The 26,829-nt window shown below is 42.2% G+C and overlaps 1 protein-coding gene across 7 annotated transcripts in view; it reads right to left on the bottom strand.

The window, feature by feature from the left end:
• The window catches only part of CHCHD6 (coiled-coil-helix-coiled-coil-helix domain containing 6), a 117,471-nt gene that overhangs the window by 35,762 nt on the left and 54,880 nt on the right, over nucleotides 1-26,829 (bottom strand). For all 7 annotated transcript variants that reach the window (XR_012624775.1, XR_012624776.1, XM_074836810.1 and 4 more), the window contains 2 exons: nucleotides 17,922-17,992; nucleotides 1,964-2,099 (listed from right to left, as the gene is read on the bottom strand). Coding sequence is in view for 5 of the 7 variants with exons in the window: in XM_074836810.1 (XP_074692911.1) it covers nucleotides 1,964-2,099; nucleotides 17,922-17,992 (207 nt within the window). In the remaining 2 variants the exon portion in view is untranslated. The remainder of the gene's footprint in view (nucleotides 1-1,963; nucleotides 2,100-17,921; nucleotides 17,993-26,829) is intronic.

Here is a 26,829-nt window from a genome sequence, read left to right as displayed (position 1 = left end):
TGTACTGCCTTACACAAGTTTTATTTGCATTTGTAGTTGCAGAACCCTCTAGCACCTATGTCTAGCTGCAAGGTTTAGTTATCTATTCCTTAGTCTCTCTCGCCCCTTCTTAAAACATAGCAAGGAGATTCTCTGCCATATTGTCATCATTCACAGCAAATTCATGTCCTATGAACTGCTCCTTCCAGGAAGTTTATATAACAGCGGGGAAAAAAATTCTGAAGTTGACTGAATACTCTGGGAACCAAAACGACCCCCAGTTTCTGGTTTATAAAGAAAACCTACCAAAAAAATCCACCACCCAAATCCAAAAAAGGTCCAAGTTAATAGGATCTTTCACTGCCCTCTGCTGTTACCAGTCATTTAGCTTCCAATTTCCTCCTTAACAATGTCGGGCTGGGGCTCAGGGCTGGCAGCATCCCAGACCCTTCCTCAGGCGGGTTGGAGCCGCAGCTTGCAAATATGCTGAAGTTTAATGCAATCTGTCTTCTTTGGTAATCACATTCCGCCCGCACCGCATGCAATAAAGATGTATTGGTAAATGCATTTGCTAAAGATATACTCCACTGAAAAGGCTACAAGTCTGATTTACAGGAGGCAAGGAGGAAGCATCAGGTAACGGAGGCTGGCAATAGATGCGCCAATGTTCTGAGCGCAGCAACAGAGGGCATGGATTGTGCAGCAGCAACACAGGCACCGCTTTACTTTAAAGCTGACAAAGAAAAAGAAACCACATGTTTTGGGAGCTGGGGACTTTAAAGATATCAGAGAAAAGCCCTTTTCCTGGCAGCTTTAACCTTGCTGATTTGCAGACATACAAAGACCTTCTTTGTAAACAGGAAGGAAAAAAATTCCACTAGGACTAGCAACAACATTTGGTCTAATATATCCTGACAATTTTCCCATCTCCTTCTGTCGGGCTTCTTCTGGGAGCCGGCTGGCAGATTGTTTCATGTTATACTTAAATCAGGCATACAGCTTCCCCTCACAATGCTAATGCGACAGAGAAAGACTGCTTCTATGAAATCTCCACCTCTCCCCCACCCTTTGCATTAGTAATCCCATGAGAGGAGTCTCAGTTTTCTAAGGCTCCATCCTTTTCTCCACATCCACCTCCCTATAGTCTCAGCACCTTTTGGAGAATTTTCTACCACCAGCACCCCCAAAGAAAAAGCCTGCCCTTGAGGGACCTGGCCCACTGAATTCTCACATGGGGAACAGCATTCTTCACACTCCAGACACCCCAAGCAGCAGTTTATGTCCTACCACTCGCTTTTCTCAAAACCATATCCTAGTTGTAATTTCCAAATACTTCATTTTTCTTTTCTCCTTCCCTTGTTTCAATAGTCAGAAATTCTTCCAAGGTACTGAGCAGTCACTGTTCTGAAGCATCAACGGAAGCTACTAGGGCTCTGCACCTCTGAAAGAAGAGCCATCAGGCTTGCTGGCCCCATGCACAAGACGAACAGCTTTTAGGAGTGTGCAGTTTTCTTAAGAGGCAGCAGCTCTGCCCAATAAAGCAGCTTTCCTCATGCAGCAACAAAAGGAAAGACCACCTCCAACTGTGAAGTCCCGTAACGGGAGGATGTTTAGAGCCCACTCAAAATGATGCCGACCCTGGCAAAATGGATTTGCCTACCATTTGCAGTATACAGCGTCCAAGAGGTAAAACTTGGGAAAATCGTTGTGACTGACTTTGAAACCTGGGAGCATCGGTGCTACTGTTTTGGTGGCAGCTCAGTACAACAGGACCCACTGATGGGAGTGAAGTTGGGACACACCATAGTGTGACTGGAAAATGCGGAATGAACGGAGCAAAATGGATCCCAAGGAAAATTTGTCTCCTATGAAGATTGCAATTTGACTAACAGATACCACAGCTCTCAGAAACACTTCCCAGAAGAAAACACCATGCAAAACAAGACAGCAAAGCCAGCAAGTACAACAAGGAAGCTTTTGTTACCTTCTGAGCTGCACTAACGCAGCGCTGATACTCCTTAGCCAGCTCTGAGCATTTGAGCACTTCACGTTTGTTTTCTTGGTAGCACTTCAGAATTTCAGACTGCAGGCTTGCACAGACAGGATCAGTGTTCCTCCTCCTGCAGGGAAAACAAGCACAGAAAGATGTGTGAAGAGGAGTTTTCACCCACTTACTACCACTTTACCAGTGACACACATACTAATCTTGTGTTGGAGTCATGTAGTCCTAATAGAGAAACTGGTGGGAGCAGCAATCACCAAAGTGGGTCAAATGACCAACAGTGTCTTTCAGCTGAAAAATCCAGGGTACTTAGCAGAAAGAAGGAACACGTTCTTTCTAGGTTGGTGTGGAAGGCTGTTTTACCCTTAGATAAAACATCATCTCTCCTCTGCAGTCAGGAGAATAAAAAAAAAAAAAAAAAAATCAATTCCAGTAGGTTCAATGATTTCCCCAACTCACATTGGAAATCTTTGGCAGAACTCAGGAATCCTGGCTGGGCCTGCGCTAGATCTGTAACAGTCTAACAAGGAACTGAATAGACTTGTTGAATAAGCTGCCTCAATCTATTGAATTCTCATCTGTTTAAACACGTTAAAAAATCCAACATGGTTGGAAGCACTGCAATGCTCCTAGTGACTAGAAAAAATGGAATAATAGCAAGACCAGATATCTGTTTCTTTGTATTTCTGAAGCAATTAGCACTCATACCCTGTAAATGGCATTGACAGCTACCCAAGAACAATTAGGGATGATGTTCTTATACTCTAATGTGCATGTGTACATATGGCACATCATCAGCAACAGTACCAATAAAGGGGAAGGTCGTTGTAAAACAATACCAGCAACAATGGCACACACACAGTAACGACAGTGTCATCAGCTGCACAGACAGGCAGACACAAATTGCAGGAATTTGCAGCACAATTGCCATGGTATGTTTTACCAGAGAACAAGAGAACATATGCTTAGGTGTAGCAATCCTCAGATGCCGCCTCCTAAACCATAAATCCATTTAATTCCTTGCGTTTTCTGCCCCAATATGCTTAGAGACATTTGTGCCCAATACCAAGGCACCTCTTCCTTCCAAAGCACTTGATGCCACAGGCAGGCATTAGTGCCACACTATGATGTGTTCATTTCCACAGTAACAACAACAGGCACTCAATCAGCAACAGGGCTTCATAGCGAGGCAGAGAGAAAACATGACCTGTTCCTGGGCATGTGTCATTCTCTCAGGTGGAACAGATGTCTAAGTGTCCGGGTTTCATAAAAACCAAGATCTTCTAAAAGCTTTTGGAGAGCTCAGATATGAGTTTCCCCATCATGCTCAGTTTTGTAAGGTGCTCAGGAAGGCAAATGGAAGGGCCAAAAGAAGAAAAAAAAAAAAATCTGTCCTTTCCATATCAGCAACCTCGATGCTCCCTCAAAATAGTTTGGCTGAGACATACTCCAAATTATACTTCTTCAGCCCTCAGTCTTACTGCCAACATGCATGGACAGACTAAGAATTTATCAGTAAGAGTATGACAGCCACACTCTATAATGCTGAGGTTTGGCTCAGAAACCACCAAACATACTATACAGACTTCTTTTTCCACCTCTTCACTAATCTTACAGCTTTTAGAAGAAACTTATTCCATGTATGGTCCCTAGAGGCTAGTGTGCATTTCTAATTTCTATGTTCTATAGCAAATCATGTTTAAAGCCCCTAAAAATCCATATTCTAAAAAGTCTTCAAATTTTGGAATAGAAAAGAACCCAGGGAGAGCTTCAGAAATTCATAACATTGGCATTTTGCTTTGTCACTAACTTTAATATCACTCTAATCAAATCAGTGAGACTGTGGAAATGATACCAAACAATACCAGGTCAGGAAATACCACCAAATCCCTCAATTCATTGAAAAAGTTAAGACTTTTAAAATCAGGGGTTTTTTAAACTCACCCATGTTAAACTGAAGGGCACTTTGTAATTTTCATGCAGAGAGCTGGAAAGGCAAAAAAGGTACAGCGTGCCATGGAACAGTCCGTATTCATCTGAACTGAACAATACAGCACAAACATCTCAGAAATATTTAGAAGAATGCTTGAGATTGCCACTGTTGGCACGGGAAGCTATAGGAGTTGTGCTTTTTTGTGTGTCTGCTCCTTCACTGTCTCTCCCACAGCATCAGTCTTCATTGCCTAGAGTAAACGTAAAGCTAGGACCCATCCGTGGGCTCAGACAGTAGTGCAAAGTCTGTGGCCCTCGTCTTTAGGAGACCCCTCGGTGCTCAGCCCACAGTGCAGAGGGCTATTAAAAGCCACAGCATGGTGAGTGAGAAGCCACAGAGGGAGTGTTGGTGCCTAAAGCCAACCAGAGGCAAGGATCAATCAGCACAGAATGGTACGCATTGCCCAGCGAGTACCTAAATCAGCCACTTTCCACAACACAGAGAGGATTTACTTGGTACCAGGTACCCAGAATCACAGAGAGAATATTCTCCTTTATTTCTTCAAATTAAAATCTCAAACTGTGGTTACATATCAATTGCACCAGCTTCTCAAAACAGATTTAGAGACACTAATCAACATAACGTAAAGTTGGTTAAGGTACTTATCAATACCAACTACACAAACCAATAGATTAGTGCAGGTTCACAAGTGAACTGGAAATTCAACAGAACCAGTTAAATCCCACTGAGAATGACATTTCACTTTGGAGCGGGAAGCTAGCGCTGCTCAGGAGGTAACTGTCACTGTGCCCCACCACGTGGTGTCATCTATGAACCAAAGGGACAAGAAGTAAATGTGAGCTCACCATGAGGAAGCAGATCCTGCCGAGTCTGGGAGTACAAGTCACCCACATCCAGCCGACGAGTTCTGGTACCCATCTGGACTGAAAGGGTGCTTGGGTGAACAATTGCTTGAGAAGCTTTCCTCCCAGCACAGCAATCACTATTCCTCTCCTATCCAACTCAAAGGGACATCATTCTCCTGCTCACAGTGTCTCTTGACTTCAGGTTGCATCGTTTCCGCACAAGAGGGAACTACAAACCTATACACCAGCTGCACCTTACCATCACCTGGTTTTACTGGTACTTATCTGAAAGGAAAAGGAATTAAACACAAAAAAACTTGCTGGAGACCAGCAGCATCTAACTACAAAGATCTCTGTTGAGAGCAATGGCACACTGACTTCCAAAGGAGGTGGACCTTCATCAGCTATCATCCTTCAACCTCAGCCCAACTCAAGGCTGTTGGCACTAACTAACCTTTAGAAAAATTCATCTTCTGGACACTCCACTACACAGCTCTTGGTAAACGTTTCGTTGTTTGAGGGACTTTATAATTACTTCTTAAACAACAAGGGGGAAGGAACATGGTGGACCAGGGATGAAGTTTGAATACATAAAGAGCAGAGGACTAGGATGCTTTGACCTTTCTTCTAAAATGGGTCGCCGTTTGAAGCATAATAAGCCACCACCAAATAAGGTAGACAATTAGCCTCTGTCTAAAATAAAACGTGTTGCAATTGCTACTGCTATTATCAAAACAGACGCAAGAGGCTCATTTAGAGCAGATAGGAAAAAGGCAAGAGAGAAAGGCTGAGCTTGGAGGGGCTAGGACAATACCTGTGGACAGGGAAGTATGGGAGATGAGCTCTGACAATACCTTGGAAATAAATGCAGGGCATACAGAATATGAAAAATTAAACCAATAACACATGCTCTCATCTGTTTAAAGGAAGAGGAAGGGAGAAAAGATGACAGGTGGGAAAAAGGGAAGGATGAATCTAGAAATAAAACTCATTAGCAGTGCCTCCCCCATCATAGTGGGGAAAGAAACCTTTGCCTCACCACTGTTCAATGGGAAGGAAGGCTATGTACACATGAAATCCATTATTTCAGATCTTCCTCCCCCCCCTCACATGGAGGGATCTAAATCAGATCTTTGTCTGGAAAAGAAGGGAAAGGTTTTCTTAAAATGAAACAAAGGGCATCCTTCTTTCTGCTATCCCTTAAGGTAAGACAGAACAAGCAAGATCTTGCTGCATTTTGACACACTGAGAGTTACCAAATCCTCTCTATCACTGCGTATTCCCTTTACTTTATTTAATAAATGAAATCTCATCAACTTATCCTTCTTCTATTATCACTGCTGACATCAATCTGATAATATTGGCTTGGTGTGGAATCGTGCTATTATATGTCCTCTTGATATTTAATTTAAGAGAAACGTCTGCAGTGGGGTGAATATGTGAAGCAAGCTTTTTATTACTGGCAGCAGTAAGGACGCTGGGAGTGAATTAGACATTCATCTTAGTCAGGGCCAATCTAGTGGCTCAGAAGAGGTTTTCTTCTTAACCCTCTCCTAACTGTTCAATAGCGGCAGGTAACGGCTGCTCCAGTCAATAGCTGCGTTCATTTGTCTTGGCAAATTCATTTCTACATGGATATAAACCCCATGAAGAAGTGCTAAGCGTCTGGGAGGTTAAAGCAAGGTTCTTCGAGAATTTCCATCATAAGCTGTGCGACAGTAGGAAGAGTGCTGGTCTAAATGTCCATCGATTAATCAAGAAGCAACACAGCTTCCAAAGACAAACACAAACTTACTGCTAGAAGCAATTAAGGCAGTATCATCGGGATACAGACCCCATAGACAGAAGGTCTCAAACACAGCACAATGGCTACTAGCGAGCTGCTGCTGACAGGTTCCCTTTTTGGAAGAAGAATTACAGATTCAGTATTGGAAAGCAAGGGAAAGCTGGAAGATGTGTATGTATTTGCTAGTCCTTCCACCCAGCTGAAAAACCAGACTAGCCGAGCAGAGATCAACTTTAATGCTTTAGAACTTGGCAGCTCTTTAGACTAGTGGAAAATCAGTAACTCCACAGCTAGGACCACACCATCACTTGGCTTCACCGGGTAGAGCAGCAATTCCAGATGGAGTTAAGAGCAAGATCCTCTTTTTACCTTTTACTCTGGGAAACCATTCAAGCTGAGAAAAAACTCAAGATAGAGACTGATGGTATCTAAACCTAGATATTTCAATACCTCTGCTCAGAACATGAAAAACAAAGACATGCAAAGTCCCTCACATAAGCCAACTTTAGAGCAGCCAGCTCCAGTACACAGCTGCAGGCAGCAACCTCAACGGGGCTGCAAAATCCAACAGCTGGATTAGCTGCTTTCTGCTGCGTTATTGGACTAAGACCAGTGTCTGAGCTAACTTGAGCAAACCGCATTAGTCACCACTGTCATTACAGGGCAGGCAGCCTCAGAGGTCAGCAACGAGGTGCACGGGCAGCACTGCGAGCAAAACCCAGAGCACACAGCAGCGGTTTCTGCGCATCAGGAAGGAGAGATGGGTCATACAGTTGGTTAGCATGTTTATGCACCCAGGGTACAATACACGCATTTCAGACTAAGCTCGGCGATGCTTTGGTCACATAAATATGGTGTGCTGCCATGCTGTACTGTACATATATAAAACCGGTAAGTGGTGAACTGACCTGTAAAACTGCACTCTCCCTTGGGTAGCAGTTGGCTCTGATGGCTTCTCTTTAACATGTCAGAAAAATAACTCCAGACAGATGCAATACACAGCACACAGAAAGGTTCCATCCTCTCTCATTATTGCATCCTTGACATTTACAGCAGAAAATTAAACACAATTGAAGCATTTCATTCACTTATAAAAAACTCATCAGCACAGAACAAACAGCCAGGAAAGCTAACTTTCAGCATAGGCTGCAGGATGCTGCACTATCACAAAGCAGACACTTTGGCCTCACTACAACCTATGGAATTCCCTGATCCTGCACATCAGCTTGATAACGTGGCTTGAATGAAAGAAGGAAGCGTCACGTTGCAGCTGTTTGGCAAGAAAAATAAGAGATGGAAGAAGCTTAATAGATTATCCAAACGTCTACTAAAAATTCAGTAATATTTAAGCTACATAACCTAGCACAGCGTAAACAAACTGCATGCCTCATGAGGATAAACTAATGTGATCAGGAAGGAAATATTTCTGATCAGCCTCGTGTATTCCAAACACTGCTCATCAGGCTTTGCCACCGATCTGGATGCAATACAAGGCTTGTAGAAGTAGCATATTGTGTAGAGCAAGAGGAGACAGACTGAAAAAGGTGAAATCTCATGACAATTTTCATGAGAATAGGGGTGCTACCTCCAAATTTCAGCTGAAGCAGCTGTATTCCTGTCTTTCTAAGCCCTTCCCATATGCCTTGTCACATTGTCTGCAGCACACCACTGCACAGCTGCAGTATTTCCCCTCTCTCTCTTCCCCCTGACAGCTGCATTTCAATAATAGGTCACCTGATTCTCTTTTTCCCTACCTTGTCCATGGAAGTGCCTAATGAATGCATATTTATAAACTACTATGAGTTTCTGGGTGACTCTGTGATCCTACAAAATTTGTCACTAGTACTTCCCAACCTCCATTCCTGTTTTGACAGCTTGTTTGAGGCTGCCATACAACTCCCCCCTGCAATTCGTGCACTCAGTGCACCCCTGTCCTTCCCAGGACAGCTACCTCCTTTCCTTCCGATCACAGATACGCAGGAGCTGTTCTGGAATCTTCTCCTGGGTAAGTAATTAGATTCTATCACTGAGAACAAAAGTTAACACAAATGTCCAAATCTCAAGCGTCAGCAACTTGTTGTGTCACTGTACTGCATTCAGTGAAAACAGCCTAACCCATTTTCCTCATCAAACAAAAACCCCCCAAATCCCAAACTCTAAAACATACAGATTGAAGCAGAAAATAACTAAAATTTAAAAGTTTTCTGTAACAATCTTTACTTTTGGAAATCCAACAACAATCTCTCCATTTCAGTGATTAAATTGATGCAAAGAGATTGTGTGACCCATCCAATGCTGGTTCCAGCTCGCTCTCTTTCTTACTCCAACATATCACAAACTCTCCTGTCCTCCTACATGGTTTATCCTCACACAGAAGAGGTCATTTCCCATTTGACCAACGGGTCATCCTAAAACACTTTGATTTATACTTCATTGCACTTTGCCAAGTGTGGTTTCAACCAAAGTTAACTGACTTCCTTAGCACTCCATAAGCTGCAGGCACTGGGGTTTTGGTAGTGGGCTGTGGGTCTTTGGGGGAGGAGGAGGGTAGCAATACGCAAAAAACTGTACAAAACCATATAAAATTAAATGATCCCTATCCTACTGAACCTGCGAATGCAATAACTAATCATCCCTATTAGCATTCTGCATGGCAGATGGCAAGTGGTTTGGAATAATGAGAGACTTCTCCCCACAAGTGGATAATTCCAATGTACATTTGGATGTAAATTCTTTACTGATTATGATGGTAGAATACTGAGTTATGAGAAACTGCCAGTTTGGAAGATGAAAGGAAAACTACTGCCTCTTCCTTCACTTGCCAAGAGATACAGAAGTTAACAGAACTGGATCTCCTGCCCACAAAGCCATGCACCATTTTTTCCAAAGATGCCAAGCTACTAAAAGTTGACTAGCAAAGACGAAGAGCCTAAAGTTAGCAGCAAAACGGTCTCTGGAAGCCAAGCAGGAATGAGTCAGAATCTTGTTGCTGGAAGGAGTTCTCTGAATCAGAAAGGAAGCTGGCTCAGCTCCCACAAGGCAGAAAAGCAATATAGCAAGCAATAACTGAATCTGAAAACAACACACAACCCAACAAGTGACCCGAATAGGGATTTTCTTTCTTCAGATAAAAAACATCAGCTAAAAACTGGTTAAGATCTCAGGTCAGGAAGGGAATGCGTGCAGCTTACGGAACGTATGCAGCACTGGCCCTAAGAATATACGGGCTGCGGTGGTGCTGTGAAGTCTGGGAGTTAGCTGGGGAACTGCCTGCTGGGAGAATCCTGGGCACATGTTCTTTCCTGGTCTATTAAACCCCTCCCCAAAAAGTACTCTAAAGAAAGTAACTGAAGGTGCAATATGCTGATTTCTTATGACCACAAGACATGAGGGACAGACAGGTTCAGTAAATTTTTCCTCTGTGAGATGATCATGTAATGATGTCAGACTGCTAACAAAATGTTCTTTTTAACAGAAAACCCTGACCACTCATTTGAACAGCAGTTACTTTTCTAAAATGCCACTAAGCACTGTACTAAGTCCCTACAGTTTACACCGGACTAAACAAACCAGTGACGGACAAAAATATGAGACCATTAGTATATTCTGCACTGACAGAGTGACATGTTCTGCTAAAGATGTGGAAACAAATTTTGAGATGAGAATGAAGCTGCCAGCATTAAAGTTCAGGTGGGATCTGAAGCTAAAGATTCACCTTATTAAAAAAAATCCCCTCGCTTCTGCCTACATGCTCTAATCTTCAAAACCACAGTGCCCTCTTTTACCATGCTGTGCAATTTGCTGAGTACTGACTCTGCAAGATCCCTATTAAGTAGCTACTCATCCCCCAGAGAACATCAATAATGGTGCTTTCAAAGAACACACACAAAGCCTTGAAGTCTGTTTTTGGGGGGAGGTTGGGATTTCTTTTTCTTTTTTTGTTTTTAAATACATATTATAATTTCAAGAAGTCCTCAGGGAATTGAAAAAATCCTTATAGAAAATAATATAGATGGTTTTAAGTTTGGAGCAGAGCAGATGGGATGTCTCAGGTGAGTTAATGAGACCCATGCCTACCAGAGGCTGCTCCGTCCTGCTGTTAGTGGCACTCACAGACAACACAACACTGAGAAGTTCTCTCCAAGGAAACAATATTCATCCCTGAATAAGCAAGTGCTCCTGTCTTCAAAATGCCACTTTTTTGGGCCAAATTAGTTACGACTGTGGTTGGTGTGTATGTGTACATCCCAGACAGGCAGGCAAGAGACACTTCCAGGATTGACAAGGAAAATAAAAGGATAGGAACGAAGAACCAACTCCAGCAAGATTCTCTCACAGGTGGCTGAGTACCACCTGATCTTGAGACGCCAAAAGCTGATGGGACTCCACAGCCTAGAAACCTTTTTATCAGAGTAACTTCATGAACTATCAAAATCACACTGAATAAACGAATAATAAAATAAATGAAGTCATCAAAGCCTGGTCTGATGGCAGATATGCTTTTTCTCTCCCTTTATAAGGGAGGAAATGACCTCAATCTCTCATTCCTCTGTGTAGATGGATCACCACGATGGAAGGTGTCCACAGCCATCCTGGCACAGTCCTTATTTCCTCAGAAGGTGGAGATACAGAAGCTCTGACCTACAGAACAAACTATTTCTCTCCTCAAATTTCCCCCACGGTACTTGCCTTTGGTCTCTCCTGTCATCACTCCAGGAGGAGACTCTAACTCAACAGTAAGTAAAGACACTTCGCACAGCACATATAATCCAGAATCAGGAATACAATTAATGTTCAAAATAGCAACGCTGCCCTTGAAATCAGTTGCTACTGAATTAATGACCAGATTGTTAGGTGTGTTACCTCAACTTTGCCTTAGGCTGCTAATTGGCAAACAAGTCATTAATTCACTGGTAACAAGTGGTTTCTCAGGCATTATTGCTTCTGACATCTTTAATTCACCACTCTTTTTGGAAAGCTTTCCCAGACAGCTTTAACCTCAATACTCTACAAATCAACCCTGTGCCACTACCACCCGCTCACTGTACAACACACACGCTGGAAAACAGAGGCAGAAAAACACAGCAGGAATAAACTGAGATGGGTCACTAATTAATATTCATGATACTTTCCCAACTCAAGCCAAGGGGAGGCGGGGACCAAAGGCACAAGAAGTTCTGGACTTCGGTGTGGACCTGTCATTATGTCTAAATACTCAATAAAATACTCTGAAACCTGGAGAAACCTTGCTTCCACCATGCTACACGGTGGAATATATAACTCCCAATCTGAGGGCAGAGATCTGTTTCTATTTTCACTGCATTCTCCATGATAAAGAGCTTTGAACTGAAATATTTCACGTACTCTGATGCACAAACAATGTCTGAGGTTTGTTTTAACAGCTGCACAAATATCCATGCTTTTGAAAACAGTCTGGATTTGGCCTGCCAACAAACCCTGATCTAAGGGTTTTATAATGCCAACATTACATGGAATACAAGTGCTTTCCATGTAAAAATCAATAGCAATAGAAACATCCCTAATAAGCTACACGGAGTCTTTGGCACCTCTTCCTTTGCTGTTCTAGTCTTTGCTATTCAGGTCTTATTTTATAAATTCCCAAGTTCTACCAATGTACCTTTGAAGAAATGCTCCTGCAATTTTGAAAAGATATATTAATATTTTACATCAGTTTTTCAGCACTAACAGAGCTGCAATCTCAGTTCATTGGACTGATTTATTAGTCATCCTTCATCATGCATGAGAGAAAAGACGATAGTGTGAACACTAGATTAGAACATCATTTTACCAACTGGGCAAAAGGAAAGTCTTATTTAGAACCAGCATCTTCGTAATCCCCAGGAATTGAAATTCAGAAAGAAAATCCGACAGCTTGGATAAAGTACAGTATCTAATAAATTTTTAACATTTAAATTTGCTTAATTATATTATTATTATATAATTAATACTCTTCGAAAAGAATAATCTGGCCCAACTGGAACATTTACACAACCCCGTTACACATATTTGACTTCCATTACCACATACCATATTCCCAAAATAGTAGGGGAACATACCCTGCTTGGAAATCACTACACTGGTACAAACAGTTCCTTAACAATGGGCCTTCCAGAATTTGTAAAGAAAATGTTTACATGATAATGTAAACGAGTGAAAATCTTTGTGAAACAGAACTGAAAGTGATCAGAAGGTTTTTCTTTCAGTAAAATTCACACCATGTAAAATGACACAAAGCCAAAATTGACCCATCTACTCTTCTGCCTTCTTTTGAAATAGCCTGGGGGAAACTCATGCCTTATAGTCTTACAGCAATATTTCAAGTTCCTACTAAAAGCAACTTTATAAATGAGAAACAACAAAGCTTTGACTAATAACTCATCTCTTTATTTAAAGATTACATGAAAACAGACTCGGTGCAGACAGAAGTAGGAACAAACAACACAAACCCAGCAGTGAGGGAAGAACAGGACTGGGATGGAGCCAAATCATTTTTTGTGACTGTATCATCATTGCAGGGCAGAATAGCACTATATTGAGATAAGGCTGGGGACGAGCTCCGAGCAGTAATCAGTCTTTTATTCCTGGAAACTCTTAAATCCCTATTGCAGAGGCTCTTAATTTCAAAACTGAATTAATCATTTATCTAATCTAATGACAGGAGAAATCGCAGAGCAATTTTGTTTGAAAACTGTGATGTCTTTACCCTTCTTTTCCTTGGGCTTCATGACTGACCACAAAACTATTTCAGAGCTTGACTCCTGGGCATAGCCCTCTGTTGAAATACCTGAGTCCTCGTAGTAGATTTCAAGACTAATAAACTCAAGTATCACCACATAACTATCTTATAAACTTTCCAGATCTACACAAACAAGAAAAAAAGAAAAGAACAAGTAGTTCCCCTCAGTTCCAGTTGGCATTGCCATTTTAACTGAGGGGCCATCAGCCTCATAAAATCTTGTGCAATTCAATAAAACCTTTATTTCCATGAGTAGTGAAAGCAAGCCATAAATTCCCTGTTCCCAGCAGACAGTCCATCTATGAACTTTCTGCCCCTATTCCCGTTGAGTCAGTGTGGTTCTCTACTCCACGTTCAGCCCAGGAGGATTCTTACTACTTGCCAGTTTCTCTAACGTAATCACCTTAAATACTCATGTCCATTAAGTTTAAATATCTTAGGACCATTAAATGGAACTCCTAGATACTAAGTCCCATATGGAGTAAATCTCTTTGGCAGTTTCTCCCCTGGAAAGCTGCCTTGGATTCAAGGCTGATCTCTATCAGGATAAGATACCGACATTCTTTATGCACTCCTTGATAACCACGCAAAGCATATGCAGTCCTCTCAGCACAACATGCAAAGCAACACAGCCATCGGTGAGCAGCTTCAGAAACAGTTCTGCAAACTAGAAGGAGATCTCAGAGGGAAACTCAGCTTCAAAACAATTTTATCTTTTAACAGCTTCCTAATCCCCTCACCCCACTCCCGCAGCTTTACCTTTTAGAGAGAGTCACACCCCCACCCATGCCAATTCTTGCATCCAAATTTAACAACTACAAAAATAAAATAAAATCGTGATAAGACAACCTTCACAAAAGAAAATAAATCAAATTTTTAAAAAACAGCATTTTGAGGATAAATCTAGAGTGCCTGCACTAAGCCATAACCTCTTTCCTGATGTTTTTTCCTTCCCCTTAACAGATTCAGGGACTGTAATAACATTTAATCCTCAGAAGCTAATCTAAATGTAACACTCAAAAGAAGACAAAGACAACGCAACAGAAAAAAAATTTGGCCACTGCCTTTTGGGAGTGCTGCTTTATCCCCGGAGCGAGCGCATTAATAGAGCTTGGAATGAAATGCCATTTTATTCTCTGTAGCAGGGAGGGGATTAGCAAGTTGTCTTCTCTAAACCCAGTCTGAGTCATGGCTCTATGAACACTGAGAAAAGGATGTGGAACGAAGTGAAGGGCGGGGAGCACTGGCTTTTTATTTACACGCTGCTTCCTTTGTGGGTGGTTACTGATGTGCACAGTTTGCTAAACAGGGAAGGAAGGGGGAAAGAAGTTCTAGGTCCCCAGACTTTAATTCTGTTGGTTAACAAAAAAGAAAAACAGTAATGCACTGGTTATAATAACATCATTGAGACAATATGTCCGTGGCAACTGTCCAATTCACCACAGCATGTAAGCAACGAGGGCAAGTTGCTTAAGGTGCTGAAAGCTGTGCTCAGTGGTTTCTTGTTGCTAGGATCCTCTTCCTGGGAGAAAGAAACAGGTTGGACAGAGCCCAGAACAAAGAAGGAGACACTGTGGCAGAAGGAATGAATGCAGAGACAGGAGCAGTCTGGGTTCAGGTGGAGAGATGAGAAACAAAGTCCATTGCACGAGTCAGGCCATGCAGGCATCAAGCCCAGCATCCTACCTTGAAGTAGAAACCAAGAGCTAATGACCATGACCTTCATACTAAATCACGGACAGCACTAAGCACTTCACTTCTGTTTCTACACAAAGGGAGATAGGAAGGTTTACCTGCCTACCTCACAGGCATGCTGTGAAGGGTCACTGGTGGAGAGCTTGTACAATATTCCTAAATCCCGCAACGCTTGATAATCACTAAGGAGAGGAAATAGTCCGTGGAACACTTGACCACTTGTGCAGAGCTGTAGGTGTTGATAATGGAATTACGAAAGTCAATAAATGCCAAGAAAACCTTTTTCTGTTTCAGATATTTCTTATCTTTGCTTCAACACGGATTCCAAAAAACAGGGTACTTGCTGTAGAAACAGCCCGAGCTCTATTGCCCTCTTCCTCCATCAGCTATGCCAATATACAATGGCAGAATACAACACACACAGGGCAGGTTGGTCTCACAGGGCATAAGTGCCAGGGGCAGGTCAAAGACCTCACAGTGAAACAGGTGTAATACAAGCCAGGGAAGAGACACTGTGGGAAGGAGATCTCCTGTGCAGATGGAGGCAGTGCCACTCCTGGTTTCCTTTTGTTCCAGGAGCTGTCATAGTCCAGCACTGGAAACAGGTAGACCTTCATTCATACTTTGGCTGTGTTCCAGTTCATGTAATTTTGCTGCAGTGTCAGTTTATTCCTGCCAACCAAGCTACTAATGTGCATAAATCAGTCTTGCCTATCTTAGCACTTACTGTGCTTGTATGTCTAATATGAAAGTGCAAATCAGGATGAGCAAACTATTCTTTCCACTTAAGTCACAGGGTCTTGTAATTTATTACCATAAACAGGCTGTAGAAAGACTCAAATGTACAACGCCTAACAAGAGGACCTTACAACGTGCAAACTTCAAGCCCTACCAATCCGGCATGAACGCCGATGTACAAAGGCTGTTTCCCTGACCCTGTCCCAGCCTTAGCATGACCCACACGTGAGGCATGTGCACTCTTTAAGAGTGTTTGTACAGCCTGTTGTACACTGAGGCAACAATCCCAAACAGGATCACTGCATATTGCTGTTAAGAAACATGTACATTGCAGACTGATGGGATAAAGCAGTGATTCCTCCTGCATGTACAATTGTCAAAGGGCATTATCAATCCCAGACCGTGCATTCCAACGTGCAGCTCAGTGCAATCTTGGATATTGCTGGCAATTTCAACTGTAAAAAAAATATAAAGTATGGTGTTCACCTTCTCCCTCAGTTTCACTAGCAGCACACCGCTTGTCCCTTCTCAAGGCATCCCCCAGCCACGTTATCCTTTCACACAAAATTCACACTAGGGCAGGTGTCTCTTTCGGCTCTAAGGAAGACAGCCTAAGGAATCTGTCCCTTTATGACAGCTCAAGTTCCATCAAATGGAAAGGCACTGCACAATAAGACCAGAAGCCAGGGACTGGCAGATGAAGGAGGCTCAATGAAAAGGGGAAGGAACCCCTAAGAGACCATAAACACTTTTTCTGAATCTTGAAAGGAGTCACTAGCATTTGTGCCGGTCTCAGCCACTAACCTTTATGAGAAATGGTTGTGTTCCTGAGTTTCCTACATTACCAGTCTTCATCTCCACAAGAAACAGAAGAGACTAAATGAAACTCAAACTTCAGGAACCAAACTTAAGACTACTATAAAACATAGGTTAGTTACAGTCTGTAATAGCAAGAACATAATCAAAGGTCACAATTTCTTCCTTTACAAAGTCACAAGGATAAATCATTGCTACACGTGTTCCCAACAACTGACCGCACATCTGCAGAAGAAAATCCAAGAAAAGACTGATCAAAGACTGTCAGAACTTTATGTCCTATGAATTTTAAAAATTTTATTTAAAAACAGAATTTAGAATTCTACTTATGGAAAACTGCATGAAAATGCATGCAATGTGTTAGCTGCCCTGTTTTGGCTTCTTTAGCAACTTATTGCTTGACTGTCCAAACAAAAATGTGAAATTACAACAGGTTATGTGATGCTTTGGCAGCCAAACATAATTTTAAATAAAGACAGTACAATATACTACACACCCCACTAACATATTCATCACTACTATATTATCTATTTCTGCAATTAAGTATCATACAGTCTGGACTGGACCCAACTGGACTACATATGTTGCTACTCCAGTTTACTGCATGTTGGCCAACTGTTTACCCAACTGAGATCTGAATGCTGCTCTTGACAGTGTAATTGCTTTGGACTCATTAATATTAAAGAATTATAGAAAATATTTTTTCTTGGACAGCTGTTAGTGCATGTGGAACAATAAGCTATGTAACACTACTGGCAAATACAAATGGAATTTAGACACTAAATATGCTCACGGTAAAAAGACAACATTAAAGGTCTGCTAATTGTGCCAAGGCCAACAAAAAAGGCCAGTAAAATCATTGCACTCGTTCTAAGAAAACATTCATGATAATTACAACTCTATTTTGATTTAAATTTACAGGGCTAAGATTTAGACTGTTTACCTTTTTCTTCCCTGGACAATGAAAACTTTAGAAGTGATACCATTCTTCTTGCTCCCATGTACTAGCCCAATGCTGCAACGTGTAGGTTAAATACACTGGGTCAAAGTTTGAACAGATTAAACATGTTCCATTGCCAGTTTGAACACCCAAGTAAATATTCATATTTAATGTGAATTTTCTAAGTCCGTGTCTTCTCCCTCATTCTCCCCTGCAAGATCTAACAACTTTATACAAAATTCTGTCAAGCTTGGCACAGAAAGAGGGGATGCTAGCTTACAACTTCTCAGCCCCCTAAATACCTGACAGGAGGTAACTTCACACTCTTTACGGGAATGTCCAGAGGATACACACAGACCGTTTTGAAATGCAACTGGAACCGCTGAAAAGAACAAAAATGGCTCCTCACTTTATCCACTCCTCTGCCTTGGCGGCTGCCTCCTGGTACTGCTCAGATGTCAGCTTGTAGATCTCTGCATTCTGAAACAAAAAATATAATGCTCAGCTCTAAAAATTAAAGGCATCTCAGATCTTATCCCATCACAAACTTATCTTCTATAACTAATAACTACTTCCAACAATGAACAGCATATTCAGTTCAAAGACGACAAAAAATGCTTAAAAGTTGATTTTATTTTCAGCAAATGCATCAAGGCCACAACATGTGTCCTCCATTCCGTGCTTCACCTTTGCGAAGGGAAAGAGGGGGGAAAGGTCGCTAACACCAACCATCAGCTTTGATTATTCCATGTAACCACAGCGCCGAGTTATTTTGAGTTAGGTTGTGTATTGTTCTCTTTTTTCATTAATTGCTGTGAAGGATCTTGTAAGTTACTGACATGCAAGTATCAAAATTGGCTGCTAGCACTGGAAAATCCATTTTACATTTCAGTGCGTCTACTTCTGTTACTTATTCTTTAAAAGAAAATTATGCAGCCTGTTTCCCTTTTAACAACATTGGGAGGCGTATCAGGTATCAGTTAAGGCACTGCCAAACAGAGTCTGGAGTGTCTTGCTGCAGGGCTTAAGAGGTTTGCATTAAATTCTCCTGAGCTTGCACAGAAAGAGTTTTAGTTCACGAGTGCTCAGCCACTGAACATGGAGGATGAATTCCTGCTCTCGGCTGCACTTACAAGCCTCCCAAGCACAAACAGCAGAAGGGAATGGCTGCGCACCCCCAGCGACTTCACCGCAAGGTCTTGTGTCACTAAACTGCTGATAAAGCTGCTTTAGGCAAAGCCTCTGGACTTCATACAGAAATAGCTGCAATTGCCTCACTCAAAGCTCATCTGCAAGGCCCTCAGTCTGAAAAGGCACGTGTAGAAAATATGCAATAATCAATCAAAAATGTGACAAAATGGTTTTGAAAGCGAGGACAGCTATTCATTTAGGGCCGGTTCTAGCTGCTATCTCGTCTCTCCCCAAATTTGGTCATTTTATATAGAATACTATTCTTGCCCTTCTTCATTTATTTTCCCATAAATGCAGCTGTGGTCCTGCGCATGATGAGACGACATATTGTTCGGTGGTTAGAAAAAGGAAAGGACAGATATAACTCAAGTTCTATTAGCGGTTCTGCCACTTGTGCAATCTTGGGCAACTCACCATTTTCCATCTGCAAGCGAGGGATAACAGCTGCCTGGATCACTGAAGTTGTGTGAAGCTTAGCTAATTGGAAGGTTTATACAGGTTTTCAGAGCCTAGGCTTCAAGGTGCTATATTTAAGCGTTTTATCTCTGGTGCCTGAATTTATGTCACATACCAAAAAACCCACAGAACAGACTTTGCTTTTCCAAACTTTGACCTAGGAGACAGACTTAAACTGAAAAATCATGGATGAGTAACCACTTCAAAATGCATTTTGCCAGCAAATTGTCATTAAAGTTTTCATTTACTTACTTGTTACATAATGGTCAAACTTCTATGCTATTAAACCCATTTTACTCCTTCCTATAATGAAATGTTCAGCTTTTAATGGAGCCTTTTTCTCTGTCCTGTAAACAGACCTCATGACTTTCAGCTCCCTGCTGTTACTTATTCACACATGAAACCACAAGACTTGTGCTTCATTAATTAAATTTGCCATTAAAAATTAAACACTGTGAATAAGTAGATGTAAGCGTTATCTCCATAGGTTTCATAAGTCTCACCGTTTCTCCAGTTACTACCCAAGCAATTTCTGTATTTCATACTGTCTGATTTCTCAAAGGGACTGGATTTGAGAGATCAAAATGAGAGAAAGTGGGAAAGAGAGAAAGCAAGGTAGTAAAATTAAACATTTTTCAGGCAATAGGAAGTAGCCCCGTCAGATACTATTAGCCTGCAGCACTCTGCAGTGAAACAGCAGCAGGAGAGGAAAACAGGAACAAATATGTTGTACGTGAGACCCAGCATGAGGTTGGCATTTAACCCACCCAGAAAAAGAAAAAGTAGCCTACAGATTCATTTACTGGTTGCACTGTCGATTAAAGTGGTTGGGGCACAACCTTGCCTGGTTTATTAGAGAGAGAGTTCAACTGCCCAGTACTATGGTCAGCCCCATCTGTAACATCATCAACTACAAACATGGACAAAAATAGCTGGGAAAGAAACTGGTATGAAATAGCTCTGGATCCTAAAGCTGATAAAAGCAGACAAGCGAGAACCTGAATGGAGAAGCAAGAATCTCAGCGAGGGAAAGGAGGAGAGACATGGCCTCAAAGAAACCACAAGACACATGGCACAATATGAAGATCAAGGAGGGGCACAGAAGACCTTCAACCTGAAGAGGAAAACTGCTGAGTTTTAAAAATGAAAAGGAAGCATCTTTGTATGTGATCCAAGTGGGCCTCTTGCCTTTAGATCAGACCTCTCTGCGCCTTCTTCCCCCCTCCCCGTCAAAAACCCTAAAAACCAATGAGTTTTCAATGGTATGAATCAGTACCTGTAAATGCTTCGCCAAGGAAGAGAAACGGAGTTTTACTATTTAAACCTGAGTTTGTTCAACAAGCAGACCTGTTAAACAGGTTTTCCTTGGCCTCTAGGCCCTTTCCTACCTTGGGAAAGTCACATTCACTTTTGTCCTAAAGACTAAATGCAACAAATAGCAACAAATGGGCAACAGACGGGACTTTCAGCACGGGCAGAGTCACAGCACGTTCTGAGATTTGGGGTTTCTACTCACAGAGAATAATTCTCCAAGTATCCTCATCTATATGACTTCAGACCCAAGATCTGCTTCACTGTCGGTATTTTACCTACCACACTACAGCAGGGGATAATGTTCCAATGGCCTACAAAAATCTAGGACTTCATAATAAGGTTGCAAACGAGGAACCAAGCCAGGAACCACCTATGCACTTCCCACGACTTCAGTAGAGCCGTCCACACACAAGGGCTATTCAGCAGGATCAAGGTGTGGTATTTGCACTTGAAACAAAGCCTGAGCTGCCTGTAGTCTTAGTGAAGTCCTTTAGCGTCATAAAACAATATTCAGTTGCACGGTAAAAGAGAGAACATTCAACACAAAATTACAAGACATCAATGCTGCTTTTAATTTACTCTCACAATATTTGATGCTTGAGATAAAATGGCAGCTCACAAAGAAAAAGTTGAACATGAGACCTCAACTATTATTAAATAAAGCTCCTGGCAGCGTTAGTTGCAGAAATAAGTTTAAAAACATGACCAAAGGACACCATAAGGGCTCAAATAACAAGAGACACAGAAAGAATGAATGAACCACCTAAAATGTTTCACTTCTCTCAATAAAGCTGAGCCTTAGGGGAGCCAACTTCAGAACATCAGAGCTTTGTCATACGGGGAGAGCGCTCTCCAGAGAGGACAAACAAACTAAACAAAGAAATGTTAGTTTGAAAGATTTTCCCCTGCTATTAAATGATGGTTCGTAGCAAATAATAAAAACACCAAGAAGTTATAAAAATACATAACTAGAGCCTAAAGACCAACAGAACCGCTTTCCTTTACCCTACTGCTTTCCTACAACAGATTTGCTGCTATACCCTTGCTCCTCACTCTTCCCAAAACACCCTTGCACTAAAAATTCCCCCTCCAAAGGGAACCAATGTTAAAATTCAGAGCTAAATTTGGAGTAATTTTAATTCAGCATTCCTCCTTGGCTGCAAACATGCAGAGAAACTCCAACACTCACTACTACATCTTGCTACACTGTCCAGGTCCTTTCCACAACATATAGCAAAGAGTAAGAAAACAATATAGCAGAAGACGGAGTTCTCAGGGTTATTTCAGGAGGGGAAGTAATTGAAGCATAAAGAGAAAACCCTGCCAGCTCATTCTCACATTGACATTAAAGCACATTCCTTACAACTTCAGTGAAACATGCGCTACTTGCAGTAACATGTAAAACTGAAAACCAAGCAACACAAGCACGAGGAACTAGAAATTAATGAGATTTTAGATGAAATTCTTTGTGAATGTCAAGCAGCAGCAGCAAAAACCTGACACTGGGACACAGATTTCTCCATCAGGTTCAGTCTGGGTCAATAGATCAGAAGGTCTTTGGGTTTTTTAAAAAACAAAACAAAACAAAACAACCACCATCACCACAGCTATCTTGAGATATTTTGACACCTCAGAGTATAGAAGCTTGTCAGTGGTCACAGTGCTTAAAGATACAAAGAGGATTAACAGCTGCTGAAATGCTGCCAGCCTAGATGAATGCTAGTGATACCTCTGATGAAACGGAGCAGGCCAGCAGAGGCCTTGACAAATGCTGCAGACGACAGCCGGGGGATTAGATGGTACAATCTGCCTCGCACCTGACAGACGTGTTGCTTCGATCCCCTCTCCTGACATCCGCACTCACCAGCTTCCAGCAAACAAGCCCCAAGCTTCCTGCCACAAGCCCCCCTCAAGCCGAAAGGAGCACGAGAGGCGGTGCCGCGTGGCGGGGGGAATACGCGGTGTGCCCCACGAGTAGGGAACACCGCGAATTTGGGAGAGAAAGCGGAAGGGAAAGCAGAGGTTACTTCTCATGTATCAAGTGTCAACGTTCAGATTCCTGCTTCCAGCTGCTTCCAAAACCAGAAATAAGACCTCACACCATCCTGATAAAGCAGCACGACTGTCGCCTGCCCACACACGCTTGAGGCCGGGGAACACACACGTGCCTGGACACAGCTGCTGCCACGAGGAACAGCGAGAAGCTACAGAAAAACTTTGGTTAGTGCAGGCTTTGGGAACCGCCTTTGCTCACAGCACTGCCTAGGGGAACCAGAGGTACACTCGGGCACCGCACACCTCCCCGGGTCGCTGGTTCACACGCACTATAAATCAGGTTGCTCAGTCTCATTGCTCAGAAGTCACATGCAAATGGCTCCTAACAGATATGAAAAATTACCCCATCTACCCGCACCCCTCCCACAGGTACAGAGGCAGATGAGCTGAAGTGATCTATTCACTGGACGGCCCTTTGGATCTGTTAAAATCAACCTACACAATCAATCACTGCTATCAACTTTGGCCCAAAACGGGGAGTTTGGGAATTTCTGGATACACTGCAAGAAACAATCTCTTTACCTCCTGAGCTCGCTCCTCTTGAGCTCCTGCTCAGCCTGTTTGTTGGTGTCAACTAGCATTTAGCTAAAAGAGATCATTCACATTTTCTCCTTCCTATCAAGCACAAGTGCACATACACATAGAAGCTGATTAACAAGGAAGAAAAATATGCATATAAAGCATATCACGAGAGCACGGAAGTCAGGGGTTAAACTGCTTTTATGCGAATTCAAATGGTTTTTTCTCAAAAGGTAATAGAGGAAAGATACAAGCAACTACAAACAGCTTGCTGATAGAGAAAAAAGATTTTTTTCAGCCAAAGCCAACTTCTAAACACAGCTCTGTTGTTTGCTGTTCGTGTGTGGGTTCATCCACTCCTCCCGCTGAGACCAATAATGAAATGAGAGCATTGAATTTGTGTCATTCTATTCTTTCCTTTGGCAATAAGTTGTGAGATCATAAATTTTGGATTAAGATTCAGAGAAGACAGAAAAAGAGCAATGTCCACAGTAACAACACAGGAAAGTTAAACTAGTCATGGGCAGAAGTGTATTCCTGTTTGAACAGACCTTCTTGCTGCAATATTACCTTGAGTTGAAAGCAAAATATTAATTTTGTAGCATATCCAGACAGCTTCTCAAAGATAAAATCCCATAAAATGCCGATCTGCACAAAACTTGAGGGAGGCAGAGCTGGCAAGAAGGACCACAGCTAGGTTTATCTTGTGGATAACAAGCTAGACACAAAAGGTTAAGCTACAGCCCCTAAAGCACACAATGAATCAAAGCTACACACCCCAGGACCTCCCAGAACCAGGTTCCGCACTGAGATGTGGTGAAAACAGGTTTACAAACCCAGACTGAGATCGCACGCCAGAGTCAGACTGTCTCTACAAAGGTACACTGGGAAGAGTCCAATTAAAACAGGTACCCCACAGAAAGATGGTATAACAAACTTCTTCGAAGAGCTGCAAGTGCCTCACTGGGAACATGCAGAAAAGCCTCATGTTATCTTCAAATCAGAAAGACAGCCAGCAACAAAGACATTATTACTACAGAGGCGATTAAAAGGGGAAGAAGGAGCAAAAACACCTCAAAGATTTAAAGACTGTGTTTATATGAGGTTGTTTTAAAAACACACCGTTCTGAAAGACTGCAAATAAAACATTAGTAATTCTTCAAGCACAAACTCTGGAAAGTAAAAGCACCTTCAAAGAGAAAGGCCATAAAATGCCAGCAGGCAACCGAGGCTTTCTGACAAGGACAGCAATAGCAACGTGAAAGGCCCAGATTAACACCAAAACTGTTGTAGGAGAATATCGCTCTTCCTCCTCCTAGCTGGAAGTTTAATATAGGAGCGAGAAGTCTTAGGTGAGGAATTCACAGTAAATGCCCGAATCAATTATACCTGACAAGTGCAGGTAAACAGGCTTCCTGGGCATTGATTAAACATCAAGGGTTTTCAGCATCTGCTTCAGAGACGTCCTACACCTGGCTGACCTGCAGAGACAACGCAGCGCCCCTGACTAAGGGCACAGCACTCCCTGCTATACCCCTGCGCCCGGGCTGGGCCGTAGCCATACCCAGACCCTATCAGCCAATCTGTCACACGACCAGGATGAACTCCCTGGACAACGCTGCCTTTAGCAACTGGGCATTGTCCAAGAAAGAGTGACAGGCATGCAGAGAATCAGTGCTAAGGGAAGGGGAGAAGAGAGAAAGAAGGGAACTGCCAGAATATCAAGAGTGCCAAGGTATGCAGCTGAAAGTTTCACTAGGAGGCTGACCAGCACTTCAGAGGGAAAAAAAGAGAAAAAAAAAAAAGAAAAACCAAAAACCAAAACAGAAAATTGGCAGTCATCAGGTACTTGTCATACATTTAAAAAGATACTAAGTACATTCCCCTGTCAGGCCCATCACAGGAGCTTATTTCAGGAAGGGAGGAACATTATAGCTAAGGTTTGATGCCATCATGCCAAAGCTCGTATTTGACAGAGCCTCCAACAGAACTCCCACCACCTCAGACGGGCATGCTGCAGCTAAAACTCCAGGCTTTCTCTGCTGAGAATAGCCCTAAACCCCAGTTATAAACTGCAGCAGCTGGCCCAGTTAACAGTTTGTGTCCCAGTTTTAAATATCTAAATTACATTCATGACCCCATCGTCTTCCACAACAGGTAGCTAAGGAATGCAATTCACTGGATTCCCAGAGAAAGCCAGAATGGGAGGGACCCAAGGCAGCAGGATGTGCAAGAGGACTGGAGAACACTGAAGAAAATGCATCACATCCCTGCACTTGCATGGGTAAAGGGAACTGCAAGGGAGAGAGTCACTATAAGAAACAAACAAACAAAAAAAACCCACCAAAAACCAGAAGTATACCAAAGCCTGCACGTTCCACCCCCTCCCAGGGTTTTTCCTCTACCCCCAACTGCAAATTATTCTCCATGTGCAGCTTCCAGTAAATCAAGCTTTGCTAAATAACCCCGACATGTGCAGGGCTGAGAACCAGCCAACAAGCAATGATGAGATGTCCCTGGAATGATTAAGGAAAATGCAGACATCTCTCAGGTTACAAGGAAGCCTGTTGTACTCTCCCCTTAGTGCATATGCAATGCTGCAAGCACTGTTCCGAAAACCTCTGATATTCAAAGGCTCATTTGGTTGACAAGGAGCCTGTGGATTCGTGGACAGATTGTCACACAAACTGTCAGGTTTTTAGAGAGACTATCAGACCTCTCTTTGCCTACGTTATGGAGCACATCAAAGACACAGAAGATGAACCAGACGCAGACTGCACAGATCTGACAGAATGGTGGGTGTACATATTCAGAATACTGTACTGCTGGGGGGGGAAGCTTAATGTGAATAATCAGGGGCTGAAAGTTCCAGAAATGTGACAGTTTTTGGCAGTGATTCTCATCTTTGCATTTATTTATCGAAGGGAGAAAAACTGCCATACTACAGGCAAACTTGGGAGAGGAAGAAAAATTATATCAGCAGCAATTTATTTTGCCACCATACTTTTTCTTTATTATTATTACTCCCAGAGCATTTTCTGAAGATATTTGTATTTTCAGTCAGGGTTCTCTCACTATGCTTGCAGCTTCTCTTCCCATTTTATCCTGCAGGAGAGACTGGTTTAATGATTACAGCCAAAAAGACTGCTAGGACTTTACAGGTCACTGTACACGGTTAATGACACAGACAAATCCATACTTTCAGAAGTGCCCGCTGGCTCGCAGCTCTGTCTGGAGATGCTCAGGAGCTCATTATTCAAAACTTCAAGCTCAAGATATGGGTAATCAGCACATCTGAAGAAATATACCATACCCGGACAGCCAAAAAGTGAAGTAACAAAAGCTATTATAGAAAATACTAACCTTAAGCATTAGGGTCTCGCTTTTTAAACGAGGACAATGTTCACTTATCTTCCAGTGAGCTAGAAACCTCAGTTAATGAATACCTGGAAAAAGTTCCCAGCTCCACAGCTCAAAAGTAGTTTTACAAGGATAACTTGATGTCATTCTCCTTTATTAGTAATACTTGGACAAACATTATAAAGCTACAGTATATTTATTTTACATCTAGCAAAAAAGTTATTAGGCTATTTCTACCAAGAAGTATTGATTATTACTTAAAAAAGAAGGTAAAATATAAAATGAAACACTGATAACAAAAAAAAGAAAATAGATTAACACAGATTCCTTTGGCCTGCCTTTACAATACAGCTGTCACATAACCTCCAGTTCTCCCTGCAAGGCATCAGTTATGCCAGAGGAAAGAACACTAGTATCTTTTT

This window comes from Strix aluco, chromosome 11, assembly GCF_031877795.1.
Source record: "Strix aluco isolate bStrAlu1 chromosome 11, bStrAlu1.hap1, whole genome shotgun sequence".
Taxonomy (NCBI): Eukaryota; Metazoa; Chordata; class Aves; order Strigiformes; family Strigidae; genus Strix; species Strix aluco.
Note: the sequence above shows the minus strand (reverse complement) of the source record. Positions and strands in the feature narration are given on the sequence as shown.